Source organism: Calypte anna, chromosome 2 (genome assembly GCF_003957555.1).
Source record: "Calypte anna isolate BGI_N300 chromosome 2, bCalAnn1_v1.p, whole genome shotgun sequence".
In the NCBI taxonomy this organism is placed as follows: Eukaryota; Metazoa; Chordata; class Aves; order Apodiformes; family Trochilidae; genus Calypte; species Calypte anna.
This window is the reverse complement of record NC_044245.1, coordinates 146,982,433-147,001,686: the sequence shown is the minus strand read 5'-3', so window position 1 is coordinate 147,001,686 and position 19,254 is coordinate 146,982,433. Positions and strand designations below refer to the sequence as shown.

At 43.7% G+C, this 19,254-nt stretch overlaps 2 protein-coding genes across 12 annotated transcripts in view; one reads left to right on the top strand and one right to left on the bottom strand.

Annotated features, from left to right (window-relative positions):
• Positions 1 to 16,400, top strand: part of PTK2 (protein tyrosine kinase 2) — a 224,242-nt gene extending 207,842 nt beyond the window's left edge. For 6 of the 11 annotated variants that reach the window (XM_030445996.1, XM_030445992.1, XM_030445995.1 and 3 more), the window contains 7 exons: positions 4,631 to 4,693; positions 8,666 to 8,705; positions 9,438 to 9,547; positions 12,309 to 12,317; positions 13,607 to 13,762; positions 14,217 to 14,297; positions 15,152 to 16,400. In XM_030445996.1, coding sequence (XP_030301856.1) covers positions 4,631 to 4,693; positions 8,666 to 8,705; positions 9,438 to 9,547; positions 12,309 to 12,317; positions 13,607 to 13,762; positions 14,217 to 14,297; positions 15,152 to 15,364 — 672 coding nt within the window. In that variant the 3' untranslated portion in view covers positions 15,365 to 16,400. The remainder of the gene's footprint in view (positions 1 to 4,630; positions 4,694 to 8,665; positions 8,706 to 9,437; positions 9,548 to 12,308; positions 12,318 to 13,606; positions 13,763 to 14,216; positions 14,298 to 15,151) is intronic. The other 5 variants (XM_030445989.1, XM_030445988.1, XM_030445991.1 and 2 more) reach the window with 3 other exon arrangements.
• Positions 16,401 to 17,570: 1,170 nt separating this feature from the next.
• Positions 17,571 to 18,951, bottom strand: RPLP1 (ribosomal protein lateral stalk subunit P1). The gene is made up of 4 exons (XM_030445985.1): positions 18,755 to 18,951; positions 18,545 to 18,619; positions 18,104 to 18,224; positions 17,571 to 17,698 (listed from the first exon to the last, which is right to left on the bottom strand). Exons 1-4 carry the CDS (start codon positions 18,824 to 18,826, stop codon positions 17,619 to 17,621), a joined length of 348 nt encoding a protein of 115 aa, XP_030301845.1. The 5' UTR covers positions 18,827 to 18,951; the 3' UTR covers positions 17,571 to 17,618.
• Positions 18,952 to 19,254: the final 303 nt, after the last annotated feature.

Here is a 19,254-nt window from a genome sequence, read left to right as displayed (position 1 = left end):
TCATTGCCAGGTGAGAAGAGAATTGGAGGGGGAAAGGGAGGGTTGATTTTGGGGGCATTTTCTTAACAGCAGACAAGCAGAATCACAATAAATTAATGAAGTTCTCATTCTGCACTTTCTCCTGAGTTGGGTTTTTTTATCATATGGATGTTTCCACCAAAAAAAAAAAAAATTGACAAAAATGAATCAACATTTTTACTCCTACATAGTACACAGCATACAGAAACTGAACAAGCACCCTCCATCCCCAAAACCAGTGCTCCACAGCTGAGTGGCCTCTCTGCTCCTGGCACTTGCAGCTCACTGTAAGGAAGAGATTTGGCCACTGTAAGGAAAAGATTTGGCTTTTTCCCAGCAGTCTGGGATGCATGCTGGGGTACTGGCACTTCAGTCCAGCATGCTGGCCTTGCTTTACAGTATTGGCATGCACAGAAAATCATCCCATAAGCATCAAATTACTCCATTAGGCCACGTCATGTATATGTTCAAACTTCTAGCCCTGACTCTGCATGTGTAGAATTAATTTAAAAGCAAATCAATTCAGTCAGTGAATTAAAATAATTTTTAAAGGCCCCCTGATGTTGCCTTTATTTCTGGGTTTTGACAGAAGTTTGGAACTGTCAAAAACTATCATGACAATAATTTTTTTTTAAGTGCTTCTAGCAGAAAGTATATGCCTACTTTATTTTAATTCTGAATTTGACCCTAAAGGAGAATCACCTGTAACCACAGATAGGAAACCAGTGGTGGTGGTCATGCCTTGAGAGAGCCTACTGAGCTGGTAGCTACTTAGTTTACTTCTCAGAAATTGTGGGAAATTTTGTGCCATTCTGTGTCTTTTCAAGGTGACATTTTTTGGTTCAGCAGGAGAATTAAGTTAGTGATTTTTATTCTGTAACTTTTGGCAGTGTCACTGTCTATCTCTGAACATTTTGCAAAAAGCTTTTATTCTTTGGAGCCTGTTTGATATTACCTGCTTCATAATTTTTATAATTTAGTTTCCAGTTTTAACCTTTCTTTTTGACTGTCTTGGTTTGTGGCATTGGTTTTAATCATATAGAGGAATAATATTTATAATAATTTATAATTTAATCATAAAGAGGAATATGTGCATGCCTTTCAGTAACTCCTCAGCAGACAGAGCAGTGTGCTAAGAAATTTTATCATTCTTTTCTGTGATATGTTTAGGAGAAATAACTTGCATAGTTTCCTTATCATGTTTGGTTTTGGTTTTGTCTGAAATTCCCACATAGTTGTGGTTTTGTCCTATTTTGACACTGAGAACTGCAATTCAGATAAAATTGATGTGAGCTGTTGCTAAAATAAGATTTTAACTTTTAGCCTGAGAAAATCCCACCAAGACATTAAAGTTTGGCATGTCCTGAGAATGCCAAGACTTATATGTTCTTTTATTAGTGAGTGACCAGAAATACTGGAAATAAAGTAGATTCTGTTCCAGTTTGTCAACATATGCATCCTGTCTGAAGAGTCCTAATGCCATTTCCAAAGATTTCAGATAGCAAACTTCTTGTCAGAAGAAAAGCCATTTACTCTTCAAGGGTCTTGGTTCTCTTCGAGGTAGATATTTTATAAAATATTACATATAGATATTTCAGGGAGAAAGTATGAATATAACAGTAAGTGGATCAGACTTTTCTTGAACTTGTATTTTATTTCAGTACTTTCATTAAAAAAAATTCAGAGTACTACAGTGGGTGCTTGAGGAGTCCCACCATAGCATGAAACACATTTGAAGATGATTTGTAGTCACAGTTGGACATTGTTTAGCTACAAGGCTTGAAAAATACACTCAAAAGTGACAGTGTTAAAAATTCAGCAGTGCCTTGATATGCACTACCAGAACAAGGGTTATAAAATTAAAGCTCTTACCTCTGTAGAAACACAAGGGTTGCTGCTAAATAGTATTTTTAAAATGCAGTGGGAGTTTGATCTTTGATACCACCTTCACTGTAAAATAGTTTCTCATTTGAAATTGCCACAGCTACACAAATGAATAAATCAGAGTATCATTTACTAAAATGGGAGCTGTTAGAATTTATTGGAACACAGTAAAGTCACTAGAAATAATACTGAACCTCAAGCCATTAGACACAGAAGTATGTAATTTCTCTGTTGTTCCTTGTGTTCCTTACTATTTGGGCTTTGAGGGCACAGGAGGAAGCTGGAGAAGTTGAAAGGGCTTGCATTGCTTTACCACTAAAGATTTGCAGTCCTTATGTTTAAGATGTAAATATGCAGATCACTAAAAAAAGGGTTTGTGTAGATGCATAAAACTGCTTGTGGACCCTCTGGTTTGCCATTGACACTTGGTATTTGTTTTCAGATCAGGTTCTTGGAGATGCAGGGACAACCTCACTGTCTCCCTTGCCTTTGCTTGTGTGGGGGTGGTCAGCAGAACTCATTATTATTTCATCCTGTTTTTTGCAATGTGTGAAGTGTTTGTCAGGTTAATAATACTCATTTTAGTCATATTCTTTGTGTATTTACAACCTTTCTGTGAAATGATCCTGAGGTTGTAGCTCTTGTACACTACTCATGTATGTGGTGTCCTAAAATCCACTCAGATGCTGCTTGTGGTGTCGTGGGTGAATTGTTGCTGTGGTGTGAGGTTACAGAACTGGGTGCTTAGAGAGTTCAGATGTTGAAAGGGATGACCTTGGTAGTAAGACAAGGGGGGTAGGAGATGGATGTTATGTCTGTTAAATTTTTTATTGTAAAACTAGGAAAAGTATTAGTTGGATCAGTGTGTATTTTTGTACTTCTGCATCTTTTAGAATGCTCAATATTTCATTATCTTTGGTGTCTGGTTTAAGGTTCAGTTCTGGAGTAAAATATGGTTGTGCAAAGAGCATCTAAGACCCTTGTGATACAATAGTCATTGACTGTTCCCAAAGACTTTGGGCACTTCACTGGCTAGAAAAGAACATGAAACGAAGACATCAGTGTAATAGAAATGTAGTTACTCAGGTGCTTAGATAAACAAGGATAAGTATTTCTGTTAGCTGAAAAATATCACTACTTAGTGTATCTACTGAAGTATAACATACCTTGTGAAGTGAGACTTTAAACAGAAAAAAAAATCTTCATCATAATAAAGGAAATAATTTTATTTTCCAGTGGTAGCTTTCATCATAAAATTTGTGACAAATTCCTGGAGAAACATTGGGAAATTGCTTGCTTGCTGAAGATAGGGTTAAATATTTCTTAGTCTGGTAGGATTTGTCTATTTTTAACCAGCAAGTTCTTTGAGGCAGCAACTGTCTCTGCATCTGCCTCACTCGGTCTGCACAAAATTGAATGAAAATCCAAAGTTCCCACTTTGTTCTGACAAAAAAAACAGCACAACTGGTTTAGTTTTTAATTATAAAAAGATCAATACCAGTGTATATTTGCAAGTTCTGTCTGCCTTCCTGGCTTTTTAGGGTCATTTAGTAGGATATGCAAGTTGGAATTAATCCTCAGTGCTTTTAGAAACGAAGAAGGAAAGGAATCTAGAGTAGCTTTAAACAAGAAATTGATATATTGGCCTCCCAAACCATGTATCCATTCATGGGGGTCATTTTAGTCACAGTTAATATATTTTTAAGTTGCCTGCATTTCTCTAAACAACAGATTTTGATTCTCGTTCCATGCGCATCCTTTTTATGTGCATATTCCCTCCAGAGCTATGAAATGAGTTGTATCTACACTGCAGATCTGCCTTCTGCCCGTTTTCTGAAGAGAATGAACTCTAAGACTCATAGAACAGTGAACTGAAGAGTCAGATAAATCCTCTTGCTTTGTCCTTGTGTGCCAGAATCAGTGCACAAGGAAATTACTCTCCTTCTGCTGAGCTTTTGTCCTAAGCCCTAACCTTGACTGCACTTTGTCTCTTCCTTTGTCTTTCCCTATTCTTAATGTTGTCCTTGAAGAATAAGCAAAACATACCTAGATTTGTTCAGGCAATGAGGGAAATTACTCTTTTCTCTTTAAATTTTTTTTTTAAATGCAGCTATTTTAACTATTTAAAACACCCAAGCCGCAAGTGTCTGTAGCTCGCCTAAAGCAGGTAACATAAAAATTCTTTTTTTGTGTGTCTTGTATCAGGAAAACTCTGCATCTGGATGTCTCTTTGTTAGTTTCTGTATCCAAATGCAGTGTTTAGAGAGCTCCAGTAATTGGCCCCATTTGCAGGCTTGGAGAGGGAGCCAAGTACATATAAGCTGACTTCGGGCAGGAAGAGGGAATTAACTGCGCAGCTTTTCTCAACCCAGGGTTGAAATTTTGCTGCTGGGAAAGCAAACACAATTTAAAACCAACAAACAAAAAAACCCCAAAGAAACAACTCTTACTGCCTTTGAGGAAATTAAAATGCAGGTTTCCCAATGTTGTGTTAGGGAAATGGTACTTTCAAAGTTTATAACAAGCGTTTCTACCCGTGCGCTGAGGTTGGGCGGTGGAGGAGCTGTTGGCACAGCATTGGGGCTCTTTAGGCTGGGGTTGAAATGACATCTGTATTTGTCAGTGTAAATCCTGAACAGCATTTTCCTGTCTTCATAATGATTTTAAGCCCAGGCTGTGTGAATCAGTGAGCCAGAGTGCACAGTGAAGTTTCTCATTTTTATTTTAGAAACCTGATGTGCGGCTCTCCAGAAGCAGCATCGACCGAGAGGACGGAGGTCTCCAGGGCCCAGTAAGTATTTGTGGGATCTTTCCATCTCCCAACTCTTTCTCCTGTTTCCTGGTAGAACGTGTTAGATGCTGACTTGATTATGGGAGATGATTTAAAGTTTTTGCTAAGTGTTTCTCCTGTTATCACATGGTTCTACAACTTTCCAAGAGGCTCAGCTTCTGTGGGAACAGCAGCTGTGGCAAAATTTGTTCATGCTGCAGTTTAGGGGTTTGCTGCTTTTTGTTTTTCCTTTGAAGCTGCTGTTGTAACAAATACAAAAATATTTCCACAAATATGCTGCAATTTTTTTTAATGCTCACATGCTGCATAATTGGTCCTTTTACTTAAAAAACATGGATAGTTTTCTGAAAGTTCGGCCAGCAGGAAGCAGGATTAAAATAACTTTGTGCAGTTGTTTAAATATCTGAAGGGTTTTCTTTCAAGGAATGTAAATTTTACTCTTGTATTACCCAGAAATGTGTTTGGGGTAAGTGATCCACTGTGAGACAAACGGAATAAACCCCATAGCCATTAATTTCTTGCCAGACAACAGCTGCAGCTGTGGTTTTCTTTCTTACTGGCTTAACTCCTGTCTGTTTAGCTAAAAGTGTCTCTCCAATTATTTAATTTCCTTGGAGTTTCTGAATTATACTGATTGAAAGAGGAGGGTTAGGATAGGGACTGTTAATGATGGAAACCTTGTGGTTCATCCACCCCTTGTCCCCAGGGATTGCCTTTAAAAAGTTCAATTACTATTTTAAAAAATAATTTTTTTAATTTACTTGCCTACTTCATTTGGGATGCAATTGTAAATTCCTAGTTTGGCTTTAGTATTATGTCACTACCTATGAATTTATGGACTCTTCCTACACCTGCAGCCAGAGTACAATCATGAATGAGTGTATTAGTGACACACCACAGCGTGGTCTTGGGACATTCCAGTCTGGAAGCTGCTAGGGTTTTTCCCATGAAATTGGATAGGAGTGTTAGGTATTGTTATGTCTTTGCTATCGTTGCATCTTTATATAAAAGCAAGTAAAGTATTGCTGCACTCTTGAAGATGCTTTGAAAGAACCTGGAGATTTTGAAGTCGTGTCAGAGGTTTGATCCAGGTGACTGTCAGAGGCAGTGGGTTTAAAGCACAGCTTCTTGCAGCCCAGCTGTTTTCTCTGTTGTCAGTGTGAATGCCTGGGTTTAGATTAAAAAAATACAACACCCAGATCCCAAACTGCTTGTAGAAGTTTTGTCTTCCAAGATGAGGCAGCACAATTTCACATCACATTTAAAAGCGTGTGAAGAAAATAGTGTGATCATTGGCAAAATGAGTTTTAAAAGAGAAACTCTAACTCTTGATGGCTACATTTCTAGTTCCAGAATTTGATTTTGTAATTCTTAATAAATTCAGAACATAACTGTGGCTGACTTCATTTGCAGTGGGAAATGTCTAATGCTGCCATGAGTCAGTCTCAAGTTTCTCATCAAGAGGGTGAGAAATAGGCAGTTGTTTCTAGGAGAATTAGGATTAAATAGTTGCTCTGCACTACAGAGGTTTTTGTGACAATGTCAGGGATAGAATCCAGTGCACTGAGGTCATGTAAGTCCTCCCCACAAAGTGACTTTTTGTTTGATTAATCACTGTGGTACTTGGCAGGGTGTAGAGCAGAAAGCGGAGCAGCTCTGGTTCCTGCTCAGAGCAGCAGCTTCAGGGGTGCTATGAGGGAGAAGTGTAATGGCACCATGCAGGTTTTGGATGTGGTGTGGTACAAATAAAAAGTTATCACACACATTTTGCTGCTCCTAACTGATGAGCACATGGCTGTATAACTCCAGGCACATTCTTTCATCATATACTTTTAATATACAAAAATTTTCTGTCAAAGTGCAAGAGTTGTTTCAGTGGAATTTCACTTTCCTCCTTCTCTTCCCCCCCTTTCTGTTCTCCAAGGGTTGTCAGACTCGAATTAGTTGGGTCAACAACACAAATCAAAGTTGGTGACATGACTGATGGTGCTGGCAGAAAGCAGATGTTGGTTCTAACAAGAGGGCAGCTGTGTGAGATCATTGGACAGTGAGTTTCAGAGGTTTATGGTGACAGCAGCTCTCTGGTGTATCCAGGTCTCTCTGTAAGGCCTCTCAACCCTCAAAGGAGCCCACTGCTCCTCCTAGTTGGAATATCATCAGCAAACTTACTTAATGTGCATTTAATTCCTGCATCCAGATCGTTTGAGAGTGCTGGCCCAAAATCCAAGCCCTGAGGAACCCCAGTGGTGACTGCCACCAACCTGATTGATGTTACCCCTCTTACCAAAACTACTCAAGCCCTACCCAGCAGCCAGCTCTCTCCCAGCACATTGTGGACCTGTCTAGCTGTATGCTGGATACTTTCTCCAGAAGGATACTGGGAAGTTCAGTATCAAAAGCTTTGCTAAGGTCTCAAGCTGTATCTATTAGCTTAGTCAACTAGATGGGTGGCTTCATTATAAAAGGAAAGTAAGTTGGTTAAGCACAACCTTCCCCTCCTGAACCCTTGCTGGCTGTGGCCAATGACTATTTTATGTCCCTAGTATTTTTCAGTAACTCCCAGAATAACCTTCTCCATAATTTTACCAGGCACTGAGGTGAGACTTACAGCCCAAAGCTTCTTGCTCCTCCTGCTTGTTTCTCATGCTGCACTCATTGTTATAAAGACATCTCAAATGTGCTTCAGTGTACTCAGCACACCATGGAGCAGGCTGGGAACCTTGCTTAGCACACTGTTCTTCAAATATTGTCATGCCAGCCCCAGGTGTAACCCCCAGGTGTAACTCCAAGTGAGCCTGGTTGTATCCCTTTCTCCCTTCAAGTTTAAAGCCCTTACAATGAGCTCTGCTTACTCCTGTGCAAAGATGCTTTTCCCCTTTCTAGACAGTTACACCTTGTCTGTCACCAGCAGCCCTGTGGATCAACCCATGATCAAAAAACCCAAAATTCTGTTGGGCTGGAGACAGGTATTGATGTGTTGGGTCTTTCTATTTCTCCCTTCATCAATCTCTGCAACTGGAGGATTTAGAGGAGGGATAGAGGAGAACACTGCTTGTGTTCCTCATCCCTTAACCAATCATCCCAAGGCCCTGAAGTCTCTCTGGACCCCTTATTCATCACTGACTACATGAGAAAGCAGTAATGGACAGTAATAATCCAAGAGGTGTAATATGGTAGGATATTTTCTCATCACATCTTTAACCCTCACATTTGGACTTCGTGATAGTCCTCAGCCTCCTCACCTCCTCCTGGAGCTCTGTCACTTCTCAGAAGAAGTGGTCCCAGGTCTCCTCAGCTCCTGTGGCAGGAGCTTCAGGCTCCTGTGGGTTTTCTCCACTCCCGTGGGGTTCCCCTGGTATGGGAACCCCCACCCGTGCATCATGCTGGAGCCCTTCCCCTGCACTTTGTGCTGCTGCCCTCAAGGACTGAGGTTGCCATGAAGGTTGTATAAACATAATTACCAAGGCAAGTCACTTCAATCTATTATTAAATAAAAAAACTTACAGATGAATAAGCAAATTGACCTTGATTAAGGGCTTTACAATAAAAAGAAGTAAACCAGCTTAGAAATTTGTTCCCATTATGGCAGTGATTCAGCAAGTCAGAAATACTTTGGTCTCCTAATTGTTGCACTGCCTTTTCTTCCTCACCACCCTCACTTTCTAAGTTTAATCTCTGAATACAGGCTAAAAATTAATGTGAATATACCAGCACATTTGATAAATAAATGAAGGATAAACTGTAATGTAGAGGCCAGGAGTTATGAGCGCTACAAAATAAGTGAGAAGTCTTTCTTACAGTATAAAGAAAATACTTGTAGGTAGGAGCTTAGGTAGTGATGGTGAATAGGGATGTGTTTTTAATTGTTGGGAAATGTTTAACCACTCTCACTGTTTGAGATGGTGCTGATGAAAGTTGTGAGCACTGTTAATAACTATTCTAAATGTATATTTTATTTATTTTATTTTATAGGCGGGTAACCAGCACATATATCAACCTGTGGGTAAACCAGGTAAGCAGTAAATACATATAATGTTATCTTGACTCCTTGGCTTCTTAGCAGCAGTAGTGAACAAAGATTTATACCTGCATTTCCATACAAAGAGTGGATTCAGTTCCACATAACTACTCATAGGTGTTTCAGTGCACTGCGTGTAAGTTCCCTGTGCAGTCTCCAGAATTGCAGTCAGCAAAGGCAAGGAAATGTTTCATCCACGGGCAGTAAATGTCTGGAGGAAGCTGAATCACTGTAGAATTTTGCTGTGTGTGGAGTTCAGACATGCAAAACAGAACACCTAAATTTAGGTTTCTCAGTCTCAGAGTGAATCACACCCAGGATTCCTGCCATGAGGAGTCTGATTTTTCTGTAGGTGCACACAACACATCCACAGCACTCAGCTGTGGTACAAAGGGGTGAGTAGCTCTCAGGCCTGGCGTTACATGTACCAAGGTGAGTAGCAGTTGCCCCACAAAGGCATTTTTGAAATATCTTGGTGTAAAACAGCCATGTTCTCATAATCACAGGAAACCCTGATCAATTCCACCACCTTTTCCATCTTAGTTTCTTCGGTAAAAATACAGATGCAAGTGTAGCTCCTACAATGGGTTTACTCTGAGACACATGAAGATTTACATCTCTGCTGGTACTGTAAAGCATGTGTAGGTTCTGTGGTGCTGTCAGAGCAGGATTGTGCAGGTACATCTGGTCTGCTGGTCCTCTAAAATGCAGATTTGTTTTGTTCAGCAGATCACTCAGCTCCGCCAAAGAAACCTCCCCGCCCTGGAGCCCCCGGGCATTTGGGCAGCCTGGCAAGCCTGAACAGCCCTGTGGACAGCTACAACGAAGGGGTGAAGGTAAATGTGCTGAGTGTCACGTGAAATGCTCCTCAGAAAATAAAATATTACCACTTTGAGGGAGTTTGCTGTTCCTGAAGTAGAGACCATGGAAGGCAAAAGCAACTCGGCTTCCCAAGTAAATGTTGTCATGGGGCAGGCATGCTCTGGCAGCTCTCCAGGGAAGTTGGGAGGTAACTGGTGGGATCATATCCTCCATTGCAGTGATTCAGCTTGTTCCTCACCTGGAACTTTTCCCAGATTAGCTTAGTTCTAGTTTGAAGAGCATATGAGGTCTCCTGCATGGATCCAGCCTCCCTCCTCAGCAGCTCTGTTGGGCAGGAAGGAGCACGTCCAGAGTTCCCAGTTACTCAGGTAACTGGGAATAAAGTTTCCTGTCCCTGGTCATAGAGCAGTGGGAGATGTCTGAACTCTGGTGCTCCAAAAAGCTCCTGCAGCACTGAGGCTCCTAAAACTCTTCTAGCTGTGAGGAACAGGGGCATAGAGGAGATGGTGTGGTCAGGGCTGTCTCACCTGTGACTGAGAGGCTTTCTAATGTGTTGTTTCATCTCTGGTAAGTAGGCAATAAAGCCAAAAATGAAACTCCACAGTTTTCTGGCAGAGAGATGCTGCAGGGCACCATGAAACATGCCCATCCTGTGTTGTTGTTAATGAAACTTCTCCTTAGTACATCAGTCACTTTTAAAACCTTGCCTCTGGGGGTTGTTCCCTGCCTTTGGGAATCCCACTTCCCAAATCTTCAGGAAACAAAAACCTGAGTGACCTTAGGCCCTCCTGAGGGGAAGCATTGGAGCTGTTTCTGCTGCTGGTGGTTTCCATCCACCAGATTTAACAGTGGCTGGGAATTCTCTTGTCAGGAGACAGCACAGCTGATGTGTACACATCACCCTTGCATTCTTTCACAACCTTTGGAGCTGAACCTCCCACAGGCACTGTGGAACTGACAGCAGCATTACTGACCAGAGCATTCAAGCTGGATCACTCCTCCTGCTGCTCCCATTTTGTCACTTGATGCCATCAGTAGCACCCAAGGATGTGATGTATTTGTCCCCCAGCTATTTCCTGAGAGGACAGGGACAGGGTCTGCAGCAGCTCCAAACACCCCAGGGCAAGCCCTGCTGTCAGACAACAGCTACTGCTTGTGGTCCTCACAGAAGGAGAACCTCCTGCTCATCTCAGCCCTGCCAAGCCTGTAGTAAAGAACAGGAATCCATGTTGTGGTAAACACAGCTACTGTGATCAGCAACATTTATTTGGGGTGGTGTAAAAAAGCACAGAAAAAATCCATTTCATCCAAGCCTGAAATTCCAAACTTGCCATGAGAGCAATATGTTCAGCACAAATGGATCTCAGCCACTGCCTGTCTCACTCTTGCTCTCTTCTTCTGAGATTATCAAAATGTTTTAAGAATCAGCATAAATAGACAGGCAGTGGCAAATCTGAGCAGGATTATGTATATTATAAACTGATGCCTGTACTTTTTGACCTGCCAGGCCTCAGAAAATATCAAAAAGCAATAATAACAGATGTGTTGCTCACCTTGACTTCTCTAAAATTTCCTTTCTAAAGGCTGACACTGGGACATGAAAAATGTTTTCTGAAATACCTCCTTTTAACAGCAAAGCAACCTGAGCAGCCAAAATCATCAGTAATAATGAGGGAACAAGAGTCATGTACTACAGACCTCTTTCAGTAGAAAAGAAAGGCTGATACTGTCTTCTCTTCAGGAGTTTCTTCAAATTGAAATGAACCCCAGAGGCATCATCCATTTCAGACAGCAGATACCAACAAAGCTACAAGCTACTGGAAAATAAGGGGCTGTTTTCTTGGTGGGGCACAAACCAATCCAAACTCCCTTTTCTCTACACCCATTTCACACTCCCATTGCAGGAATACAAATTGCATTTAGAATACAGATTAAGAGGGTTTGAACTGCTTGCCCTCAGGAGCTTTTAGGGCACACACTGGGAAATGTCTGGCTTTGTGTTGCTTGCTGGGGCACAGTCGGATGCTCCATGCAAAGAAACTCCTGACTTCATAGTCTGCAGAGCTATAATACTGTTCATGTTGGGTATAAACAAAAACAAACAGAAAACACAGCAAAAAAAAAAAAAAGAATGTTAAGAAATGCAGATGTCCATACTCCTGAAATGTTAGGGCCTGGCTGTAGAAACTGCATTGGGTATAATCCATCTTGTGTGGGTGTTTGGCAGTTCTGAACCACAGCAAACAAGAGCTGTGCAGTAAGATGACCGCCTCTTTCCTCTAAAAACAACCCAAACAAAACATTCAGAAAGACAAATGCAACATTTTCTTTACCTGAGCACTGAACTGTTTGTGTGAAGGCACCAGGGCTGCACAGGACCCTTTGCAGAGTCCTCTGCTCCAGTCACCACTCTGCTGCTCACCAGCCTGGCTGACTCCTGACCAGCTTTGCATGATCTCTTCCCCATGTGTTAAGGAAACAGGGAGCATGGGTGCATGGCAAATCCTTCCACTCCCACAGGGGTGCACAGCAGGGCCCCAGCACACGGTGCTTCCCTAACAGAGGGACCAGAGCTAACACGAGTCACTGCCCCACTGTTGAGGATGCATTGCAGGCTTTTTAACCGGTCTCTGATTGCTACAGGTTTTGGGTTTGGTTTGTGTTTTATTTTTTTTCTCCCCTGCTGAGTTTTATTAATACTGTTTTTCTTTCTTTTTTTTTTCCCTTCTTTTGGTAAATTTCTTTAACCTTCCCCCACATTCTGCTCAACCATAGCCATGGAGGGTAAGCAGTGCGTGAGCGTGTGTGTCTGTGCCCTGTTCCAAAATGTCTTTGCATGTGACTTTGCCAAAATGATTCTTTTAACCTCTTGATTGCTGAATCCAATTAGAATCACAGCCTTTCACTGCTGATTGAGACAATTACAATGTTCTTTTTCCTAAGGTGTTTTCTAATCAATGCATTAGGTTGAATCTCTGTAGCAGCAGTCAGTACACACTCGGTGAAACGCAACAAAATGGAATCACTCTGCACTAAATCCTTCCCTCAGATTTCATCCAGGTGTTTTATAGTTTCATCTGGGTAGTATCTCAGGTGGTTCCAGTGGAACATCTCTGTAACTAGGACCAGTTGTCAGAACCAGTAGTAACCCCGTGTGGTGGGCTGAAATACCATTATCAGATCAACATCAGATCAACAGATCAAATACCATCTCAGATCAACAGGGGTGGATGATTGCTGTGTGACCAGTAGGAAATAAGCAAATTTTTAACCTTCTGCTTCCTCTGAGTGGTTGCTTGGGCATCCTGTGGCACTGAAGAGGTGCAGGGAACTGGGATGCTTGTAGTTAGAGTTCAGGAGTAGAGATCCTGAGGAAGTTTTCAAAGTTTGTTTCTTTTCTGTCCCAGGATTATTTCAGTCTGTCTTGGATTTAACACCAGACAGATCTGACTCAATGGGAGTTCTGCATGCATAAGAATTACAGAGTTTTTTAATCTATTGTGTTGCTTTTCTGATCTACTGGAAACAAACTGTATGAAAACATTTGAGGTTCCCCACCTGTACAGGTGACACCATTTTAGTTTAAATCTGCTGTGACTTTTCACTAACAATCATATGTACAGCAACATCCTCTCTTTACTGTATCAGTCTGCTAACTGTACTCTGACATTGTTTTGGGGTGCAAAACAAATTCATGGAATGAGGGATGCCTGTTACTGGTTGTCTTAGCAGTGCCCATCAGTAGTGACCCCCGTAGATGTGTCAAGTACTCTGCAAACTCCTCAAATTATTTTCCTCTCTGTTCTGGTAGTTACACACAAAGCTCTCCAGGGATGTCCTGGTAAAAATCTCCCAGTGTCACATCACAGCTCAGGCTCAGTCAGAAGAACTGAGGAAAATTCCTTCAGATCCAGGAGCCAGCGAGCTCAGCCAGGACACGGGGACCCAGCGGGACCGGGGCGGGGGAAAATTGCGATTTTTTTGAGATTTTCCCGGCGGTCTGAGGAGGTTGGGAAGTTGCTGAGCTCCATCTGCTGGGGAAAGGAGGTTGAACAATTCCTTTCTGCTTCCAGATTCAGCCGCAGGAAATCAGCCCGCCCCCCACGGCCAACCTGGACCGGTCCAATGACAAAGTCTACGAGAATGTAACTGGGCTGGTGAAAGCGGTCATAGAAATGTCCAGTAAAATCCAGCCAGCTCCACCGGAGGAGTATGTGCCCATGGTGAAGGTATGGAGACAACCCCAAGAATCAGTGGCATATTTCTTTCCTGAAGTTCTCTCCTGTGTCAAGTCCTCAAGTGACACAGGAGAAACTTTCTGGGAAGCTGGAAGTTAAAAAGCTTTTTGTGTTTGCAGGGTGGGTAACTTGTGGTCAAGAGGGGCTGGAGCTTTGAATTCCATTAACAATATTGTGGGAAATGGGGCTTTTATTCCCTCAGGGACACATTTCACTTTTAAAGAGCTTTTTTTAAAAAAAATTAACCCGTTAGCATTTTGTTTTTATGGTGAAACATGGAAATGCAAGTGAGGTTTTCAAAGTACCTCAACTTTGTTCCAACTCCCTTCTTCTGCAGATGAGAAATGAAGTGCATCAGTTTCTTGTAGCACTCTGGCTACAAGTCTCTCATCCATTCATTCCAAGTTTTTAAACTTTATTTTCTTAATTTTTTTTTTTTCCTTAGGAGGTTGGTTTGGCATTAAGAACCTTACTGGCAACAGTAGATGAGAGCCTCCCAGTTCTTCCTGCAAGCACCCACAGAGAGGTACGTAGGTAGAGCTCAGTCATGACATTTCAAGGTGGCCTCAGGCAGGGCTTCTCTTCTGTATTCTGTGTTCTCCTCTCTGCACACCCATGTTTTGACTCACATGAAATTAATGAATTACAATCCAGTTGCTCTGTGGATGTAGATTGGAGTGAAGACACCAAAAACTGGGTGTAACTGAAGGGTGTACAACATGCACACACTTGCACAGAATTTCTTAGTGAAAGTTTAATAATCTTTCAGTAAGCTACAGTTTGCACACACAGTCATTAAACAGGGAATCGAGCACAGGTTGGTGCAGCTGGGAGGTGTAGATATCCCAGAATAACCCAGGTGTGGATGAGAAGCAACTGAGACCTTTCAGTGAGTTCATGAGTAAAACAAGTAAAAAAACAGTAAAACCATAAAACTTGAATGTGTGCTAGTGAGAAAGTCAGAGAATGGTCTCTAAGTGCCCCCTTGGACAATCACCCTGACTTCACTGCCTGTTTAGGTAACCTGTGTTACCCCTTTTATTTTTTAGAGCTACTTTAATAATGGTAATGAAAAGAGTGATGACCACAGGGACCTGGAAACCTGTAACAAGGTGTAAACTCTTAAGATCTGTGTTAAAATCCACTGCTAGATTTGAGTCTTGGTGTCATTTAAGTGTCTGACACAGCTGCACTTGCAGTGCACTGGGTGTGGAGCACCAGGTGCTGTAATTCCATCTGATCCATGTGGTACCCACAGGAACAACCCCAGCTACAAGCAGAGATCTAGGGTGGGGGCTGTTAGGGGTGGGGGTGTAGGTAGTGCTGTTGCTCTGGGGTATCATTGCTGTGCATGCAGCTGATTGACTCCTCTGCTTCCAGATTGAGATGGCCCAGAAGCTGCTGAACTCAGACCTGGCCGAGCTCATTAACAAGATGAAGCTGGCCCAGCAGTACGTCATGACCAGCCTGCAGCAGGAGTACAAAAAGCAAATGCTGACGGCTGCTCACGCTCTGGCTGTGGATGCTAAAAACTTGCTGGATGTTATTGATCAAGCCAGACTGAAAATGATCAGTCATCCCAGACCACACTAAGCTCCGAGGGAAGTTTCATCAGGCTGTTATTAAGAATTCTGCTTGTGATGTGATTTCACCTTCCACCAGCAGTGAGGATGAACCCGGTGTAATCCTGGCTTTCCGGCGCCTCTTGCTTCAGCAGAGCTGACTGAGAGCTCTTGGTTCTCTCTCATGACAAACGTTTGACCAAGTTTTTATCACAAAGCCAAGCTGGGCTGGGACTCAGGAAGCTTGATGAGAAGATGAAGTTTGTACAGGAGTCCTTGGGAAATCACAGCTATGGAGCACACGTGGGTTTCAAACCCCCCCTGAGCCCGGGGCTGCCACGGGGTTACGGTCTCGGAGCCGAAACTGTCGGAGCAGCAGATCAGAGAAAGATATTGTGAAGAATTCGGGGAAACCTCAGGGCTGAGAATTCTTGCCCACAGTATATGAACTATCCAGACTGGAATTTTTTTTTATTAGAACACTTACGTCGCAATATGCTAATCACAATTTACAGAGAAAGAATAAAAAGCTATATTTTCAAGACTTCGGTCATTTCAAGACAAAACTAAAGCCCTCTTCATCTTCCTGCCTTTTACTTTTATGTGAATGTGTGGAGCATTTGTTTGGAACTAGCTGTAGAACACAACTGAAAACTCTTGTCTTTTTCACCAGAATAACGTGCCAGTTCTTTTGTAGCAACGTTGTTTTCCTTGGAAGCAAAAATGCTGCTTTGTACCAGAGCAATTCAGAGCTGCATTTAGAGGAGTTCTGTAACCATTCACACGTCCCCCAATTTTTATATAATTTATAAAGACAGATTAAAGCCATGTTGAATATTTTAAATCCACTGTAGTTAACTAACCCATCCTTTTGTCCTATCTTGCCTGGGAGGAGTTACAGTAGAGCAGTGTAATTAGATTTTTCCTTGGTTTTCCAGTTATGCCATCTCTTCTGTTAAAATAAAAACCACACTCCCTTTTTGCTGTTGAGGGATATAAATTATTCTCAGGAAGAATATAATGAACTGTACAGTTACTTTGACCTATTAAAAAGGTGTTACCAGTGACCTTCTGGCTGTATTATTTTCTCTGTGTGTTTGTGTGCACTGAAGAAACCACTGTGAGTTTTCTCTGCTTGGAATTTTTTTCCCAAAGCTGATCCACAAGTTTTTGAGGATTCACTTAATGCAGGACTTAAGGCAGAGTTAAAGTCTTCCAGAAAGCAGTTCCCACTCCAGCTACAGAGTAACATATTGTTACCATCTGTGTAGCTTCTAATTAATTGGTGTCATTCCTTACATTCCTTTAAACTTTCCAAAATCAGTTTTCCTAGGGGAAGTTTCTTTAAAAAAGGGGGTGGAAGAGAGCAGTTCAGTGGTTTGCAGAACTATTTTGGAAGCTGAGTACTGAGTGCTCAGCAGCAGGAGGTTGCATGGACTGAACTGTGCCGTGGGTGCCTGCATCTTCAGGAAAAAACATTAAAAAAATGAGCTTCAGTGTTGTGGAAGATGGGACAGCACCAAGTGCATCATCCATTGTTTGTCTAGATACGGAACAACCCTCCTGCACAATTCCAGTCCTTACGGAACTTGTTGCTAATGCATGATTTTCATTTATTATTTTACAATACACGTTAGAAAGGCAGCCTGTGCCTTGCACCAGTAGCTCTGAAAGTTATTTTAAAAATAAATCTTAAAGTTACTCCTTTCAGTGTATGAACTGACACAGTTCTGCACTCACCCTTCAAAGCAGTTTTCAGAGATGCTCACTCATTTTCCTGGAAAAGCAAAAAACCCAAAAACCCAACAACCCATACACCTGAGGCTTGGTGCCTGGCACTGCAAGCTTTGCTCTGCTTCATACCTGCTGCTGAGAAACCCGAGTCCCAGCTTTATTTACCCCCAAACGAGCCTTTCAGTGACAACTGCAGCACTTTTCCCCACTCACCCTGGCTGTGCCACAGCCTTCAGCTGCCCCCAAACAGGTTCATGCCCTGGTGCTGCCAGCTGCCCCCAGGTAAGGGCTGCAGCACAAACACTGTGCAGCTCCAGAGGCCCCCAGGCAGCTCCCACATCCCCTGCTCCCTGTGGCAACCATACAAAAAAATGCAACTTTGGGAGCTTTGCCTGTGTTAAATCCTGACAAGGAAGCTCTGAAGTCCCCAGATAAACACAGTCCCAGCAGTTTCAGTACCTGCAGGTGACCCACACACCCCTCACTTCACACACACCTCCACAGAAGAGACAAAGGGTACATGTTCTTTATTACAGACAAGTACAAAACTATTAGTCAAAAAGACCAAAGCCCATGTCATCATCAGATTCCTCTGATTCTTCTTTCTTTTCTTCTTCTTTCTTCTCCTCAGCTAGAAAAGGAGAAAGGAATCAGGATTTTCCCATTATATCAGCTCTTAGGAGTCACACACCACACAATGACTAACATCAAAAAGCAAGATCAAGCTAAGCTCACAACCCCAGGAGACAACTGTTCCCACTACTAAGAAAATAATTTCGTGCCTTAAAAATTAATTCCTACCAAATTTGAAAAGCTAGAAAGCTTAGAGGTGCTCTCCCTCCAAGCTATCACAAGGAGTTGCTGATGACACCATTCTGAGGTAACACTAGTGCTGTACACTGACTCAAAGTGCTATTCCAGACTTTCCACAGGCTCTTTTGCTCTGGAACACCCACAACAAATCACACTAAACTGTGAGGGGAACCAGCTTTTTAACCAGGTATTTCTTCCAGCCTCGGAGGCAGAAGCCACTTACCAGGGGCAGCCCCACCAGCAGGTGCAGCCCCACCGGCAGGAGCAGCTGCAGCTGGAGCCCCACCACCACCACCAGCTCCGACGTTACAGATCAGGCTGCCGATGTCGATGTTAGCGAGAGCCTGGGGAGAGCAAGCACCAAAGAACCCTCATGAGCTTCCCTTCAACTCTGTGCAGCTGCCGAGTCACACCACGGGCGTGGCGCTGAAACAGCCACATGACGGAGCAGCCGCCTGCTTCGTTTCCACCTGTGGAAAACTCGGGGTTTTCCACATCTTCAGTCGGTATTTCGAAGCTCAACCCCTGGGGGTCCGTAGCCCGAGTCCTCACGGAGGGACAGCCGCTGTGTGGTTGTGCTCTGCAGCCGGAGCCGTGTCCCCGCAGCCCCCATCCCCTCAGCCCCCCCGGACGCCCACGGCTCCCCCACCTCCCTTACACCCACCTTCGCGAAGAGGCCCGGCCAGAACGGCTCCACGTTCACTCCGGCCGCCTTGATGAGCGCGTTGATCTTGTCCTCCTGTAACGACAGCGGCTCTCAGCAGCCCGCCCGGTCCGGCCCGGTCCTATCCCGCCGCCTCCCGCCCCACGCCGCCGCCGGCCATGCCGCAGTCCGCCGCCATCTTGTGGCAGCGGGGCCCGGGCCCGCACTCACCGTGACGGTGACTTCATCGTCGTGCAGGATGAGGGCTGAGTAGATGCAGGCGAGCTCGGAGACGGAGGCCATGGTGGGGGCGCGGTGCCAGTCGCCGGGGAACGGCCTTAGCTTCAGCTGAAGGACGCAGCACCTTGGGCCGCCGGGGAGGAAAAGGCGGGGATGCTGCCGGGGGACGTTTATAATGGCGGCCGCAGCCAATGGCAGAACCGAACCGGCACCACCAATGCCCAACCAGAGCCGGGCAGGGCGGCCCCGGCCAATGCCCTAGCGCAGCGCTCACCCAATCCCGGACTGCCGGGGGATGACGGGAGCTCTCGGCGGGGCGAACCGGAACCGCAGCGGCCATTGGCGACCCAGGCCCGGCCCGTTCCGCTCCGCCTCGTACGGCCTCCGGGGGGCGCTGAGCTTGCTGCCTGTTTGCTGCCTGTTGGTTTGCTGCTTATTTGCTGCTTGATGCCTGTTGTTTGCCTGCTGCATGTCTGCTGCCTTTTTCCGCC

Bases quoted from the DNA above. Each gene is read 5' to 3' on its own strand.
- RPLP1 (XM_030445985.1), bottom strand. From the start codon at position 18,826: ATGGCCTCCGTCTCCGAGCTCGCCTGCATCTACTCAGCCCTCATCCTG. The intron at 18,620-18,754 runs GTGAGTGCGGGC...CTGTCGTTACAG, and splicing joins ACGATGAAGTCACCGTCACG to GAGGACAAGATCAACGCGCT. The intron at 17,699-18,103 runs GTAAGTGGCTTC...CTCCTTTTCTAG, and splicing joins TGCTGGTGGGGCTGCCCCTG to CTGAGGAGAAGAAAGAAGAA.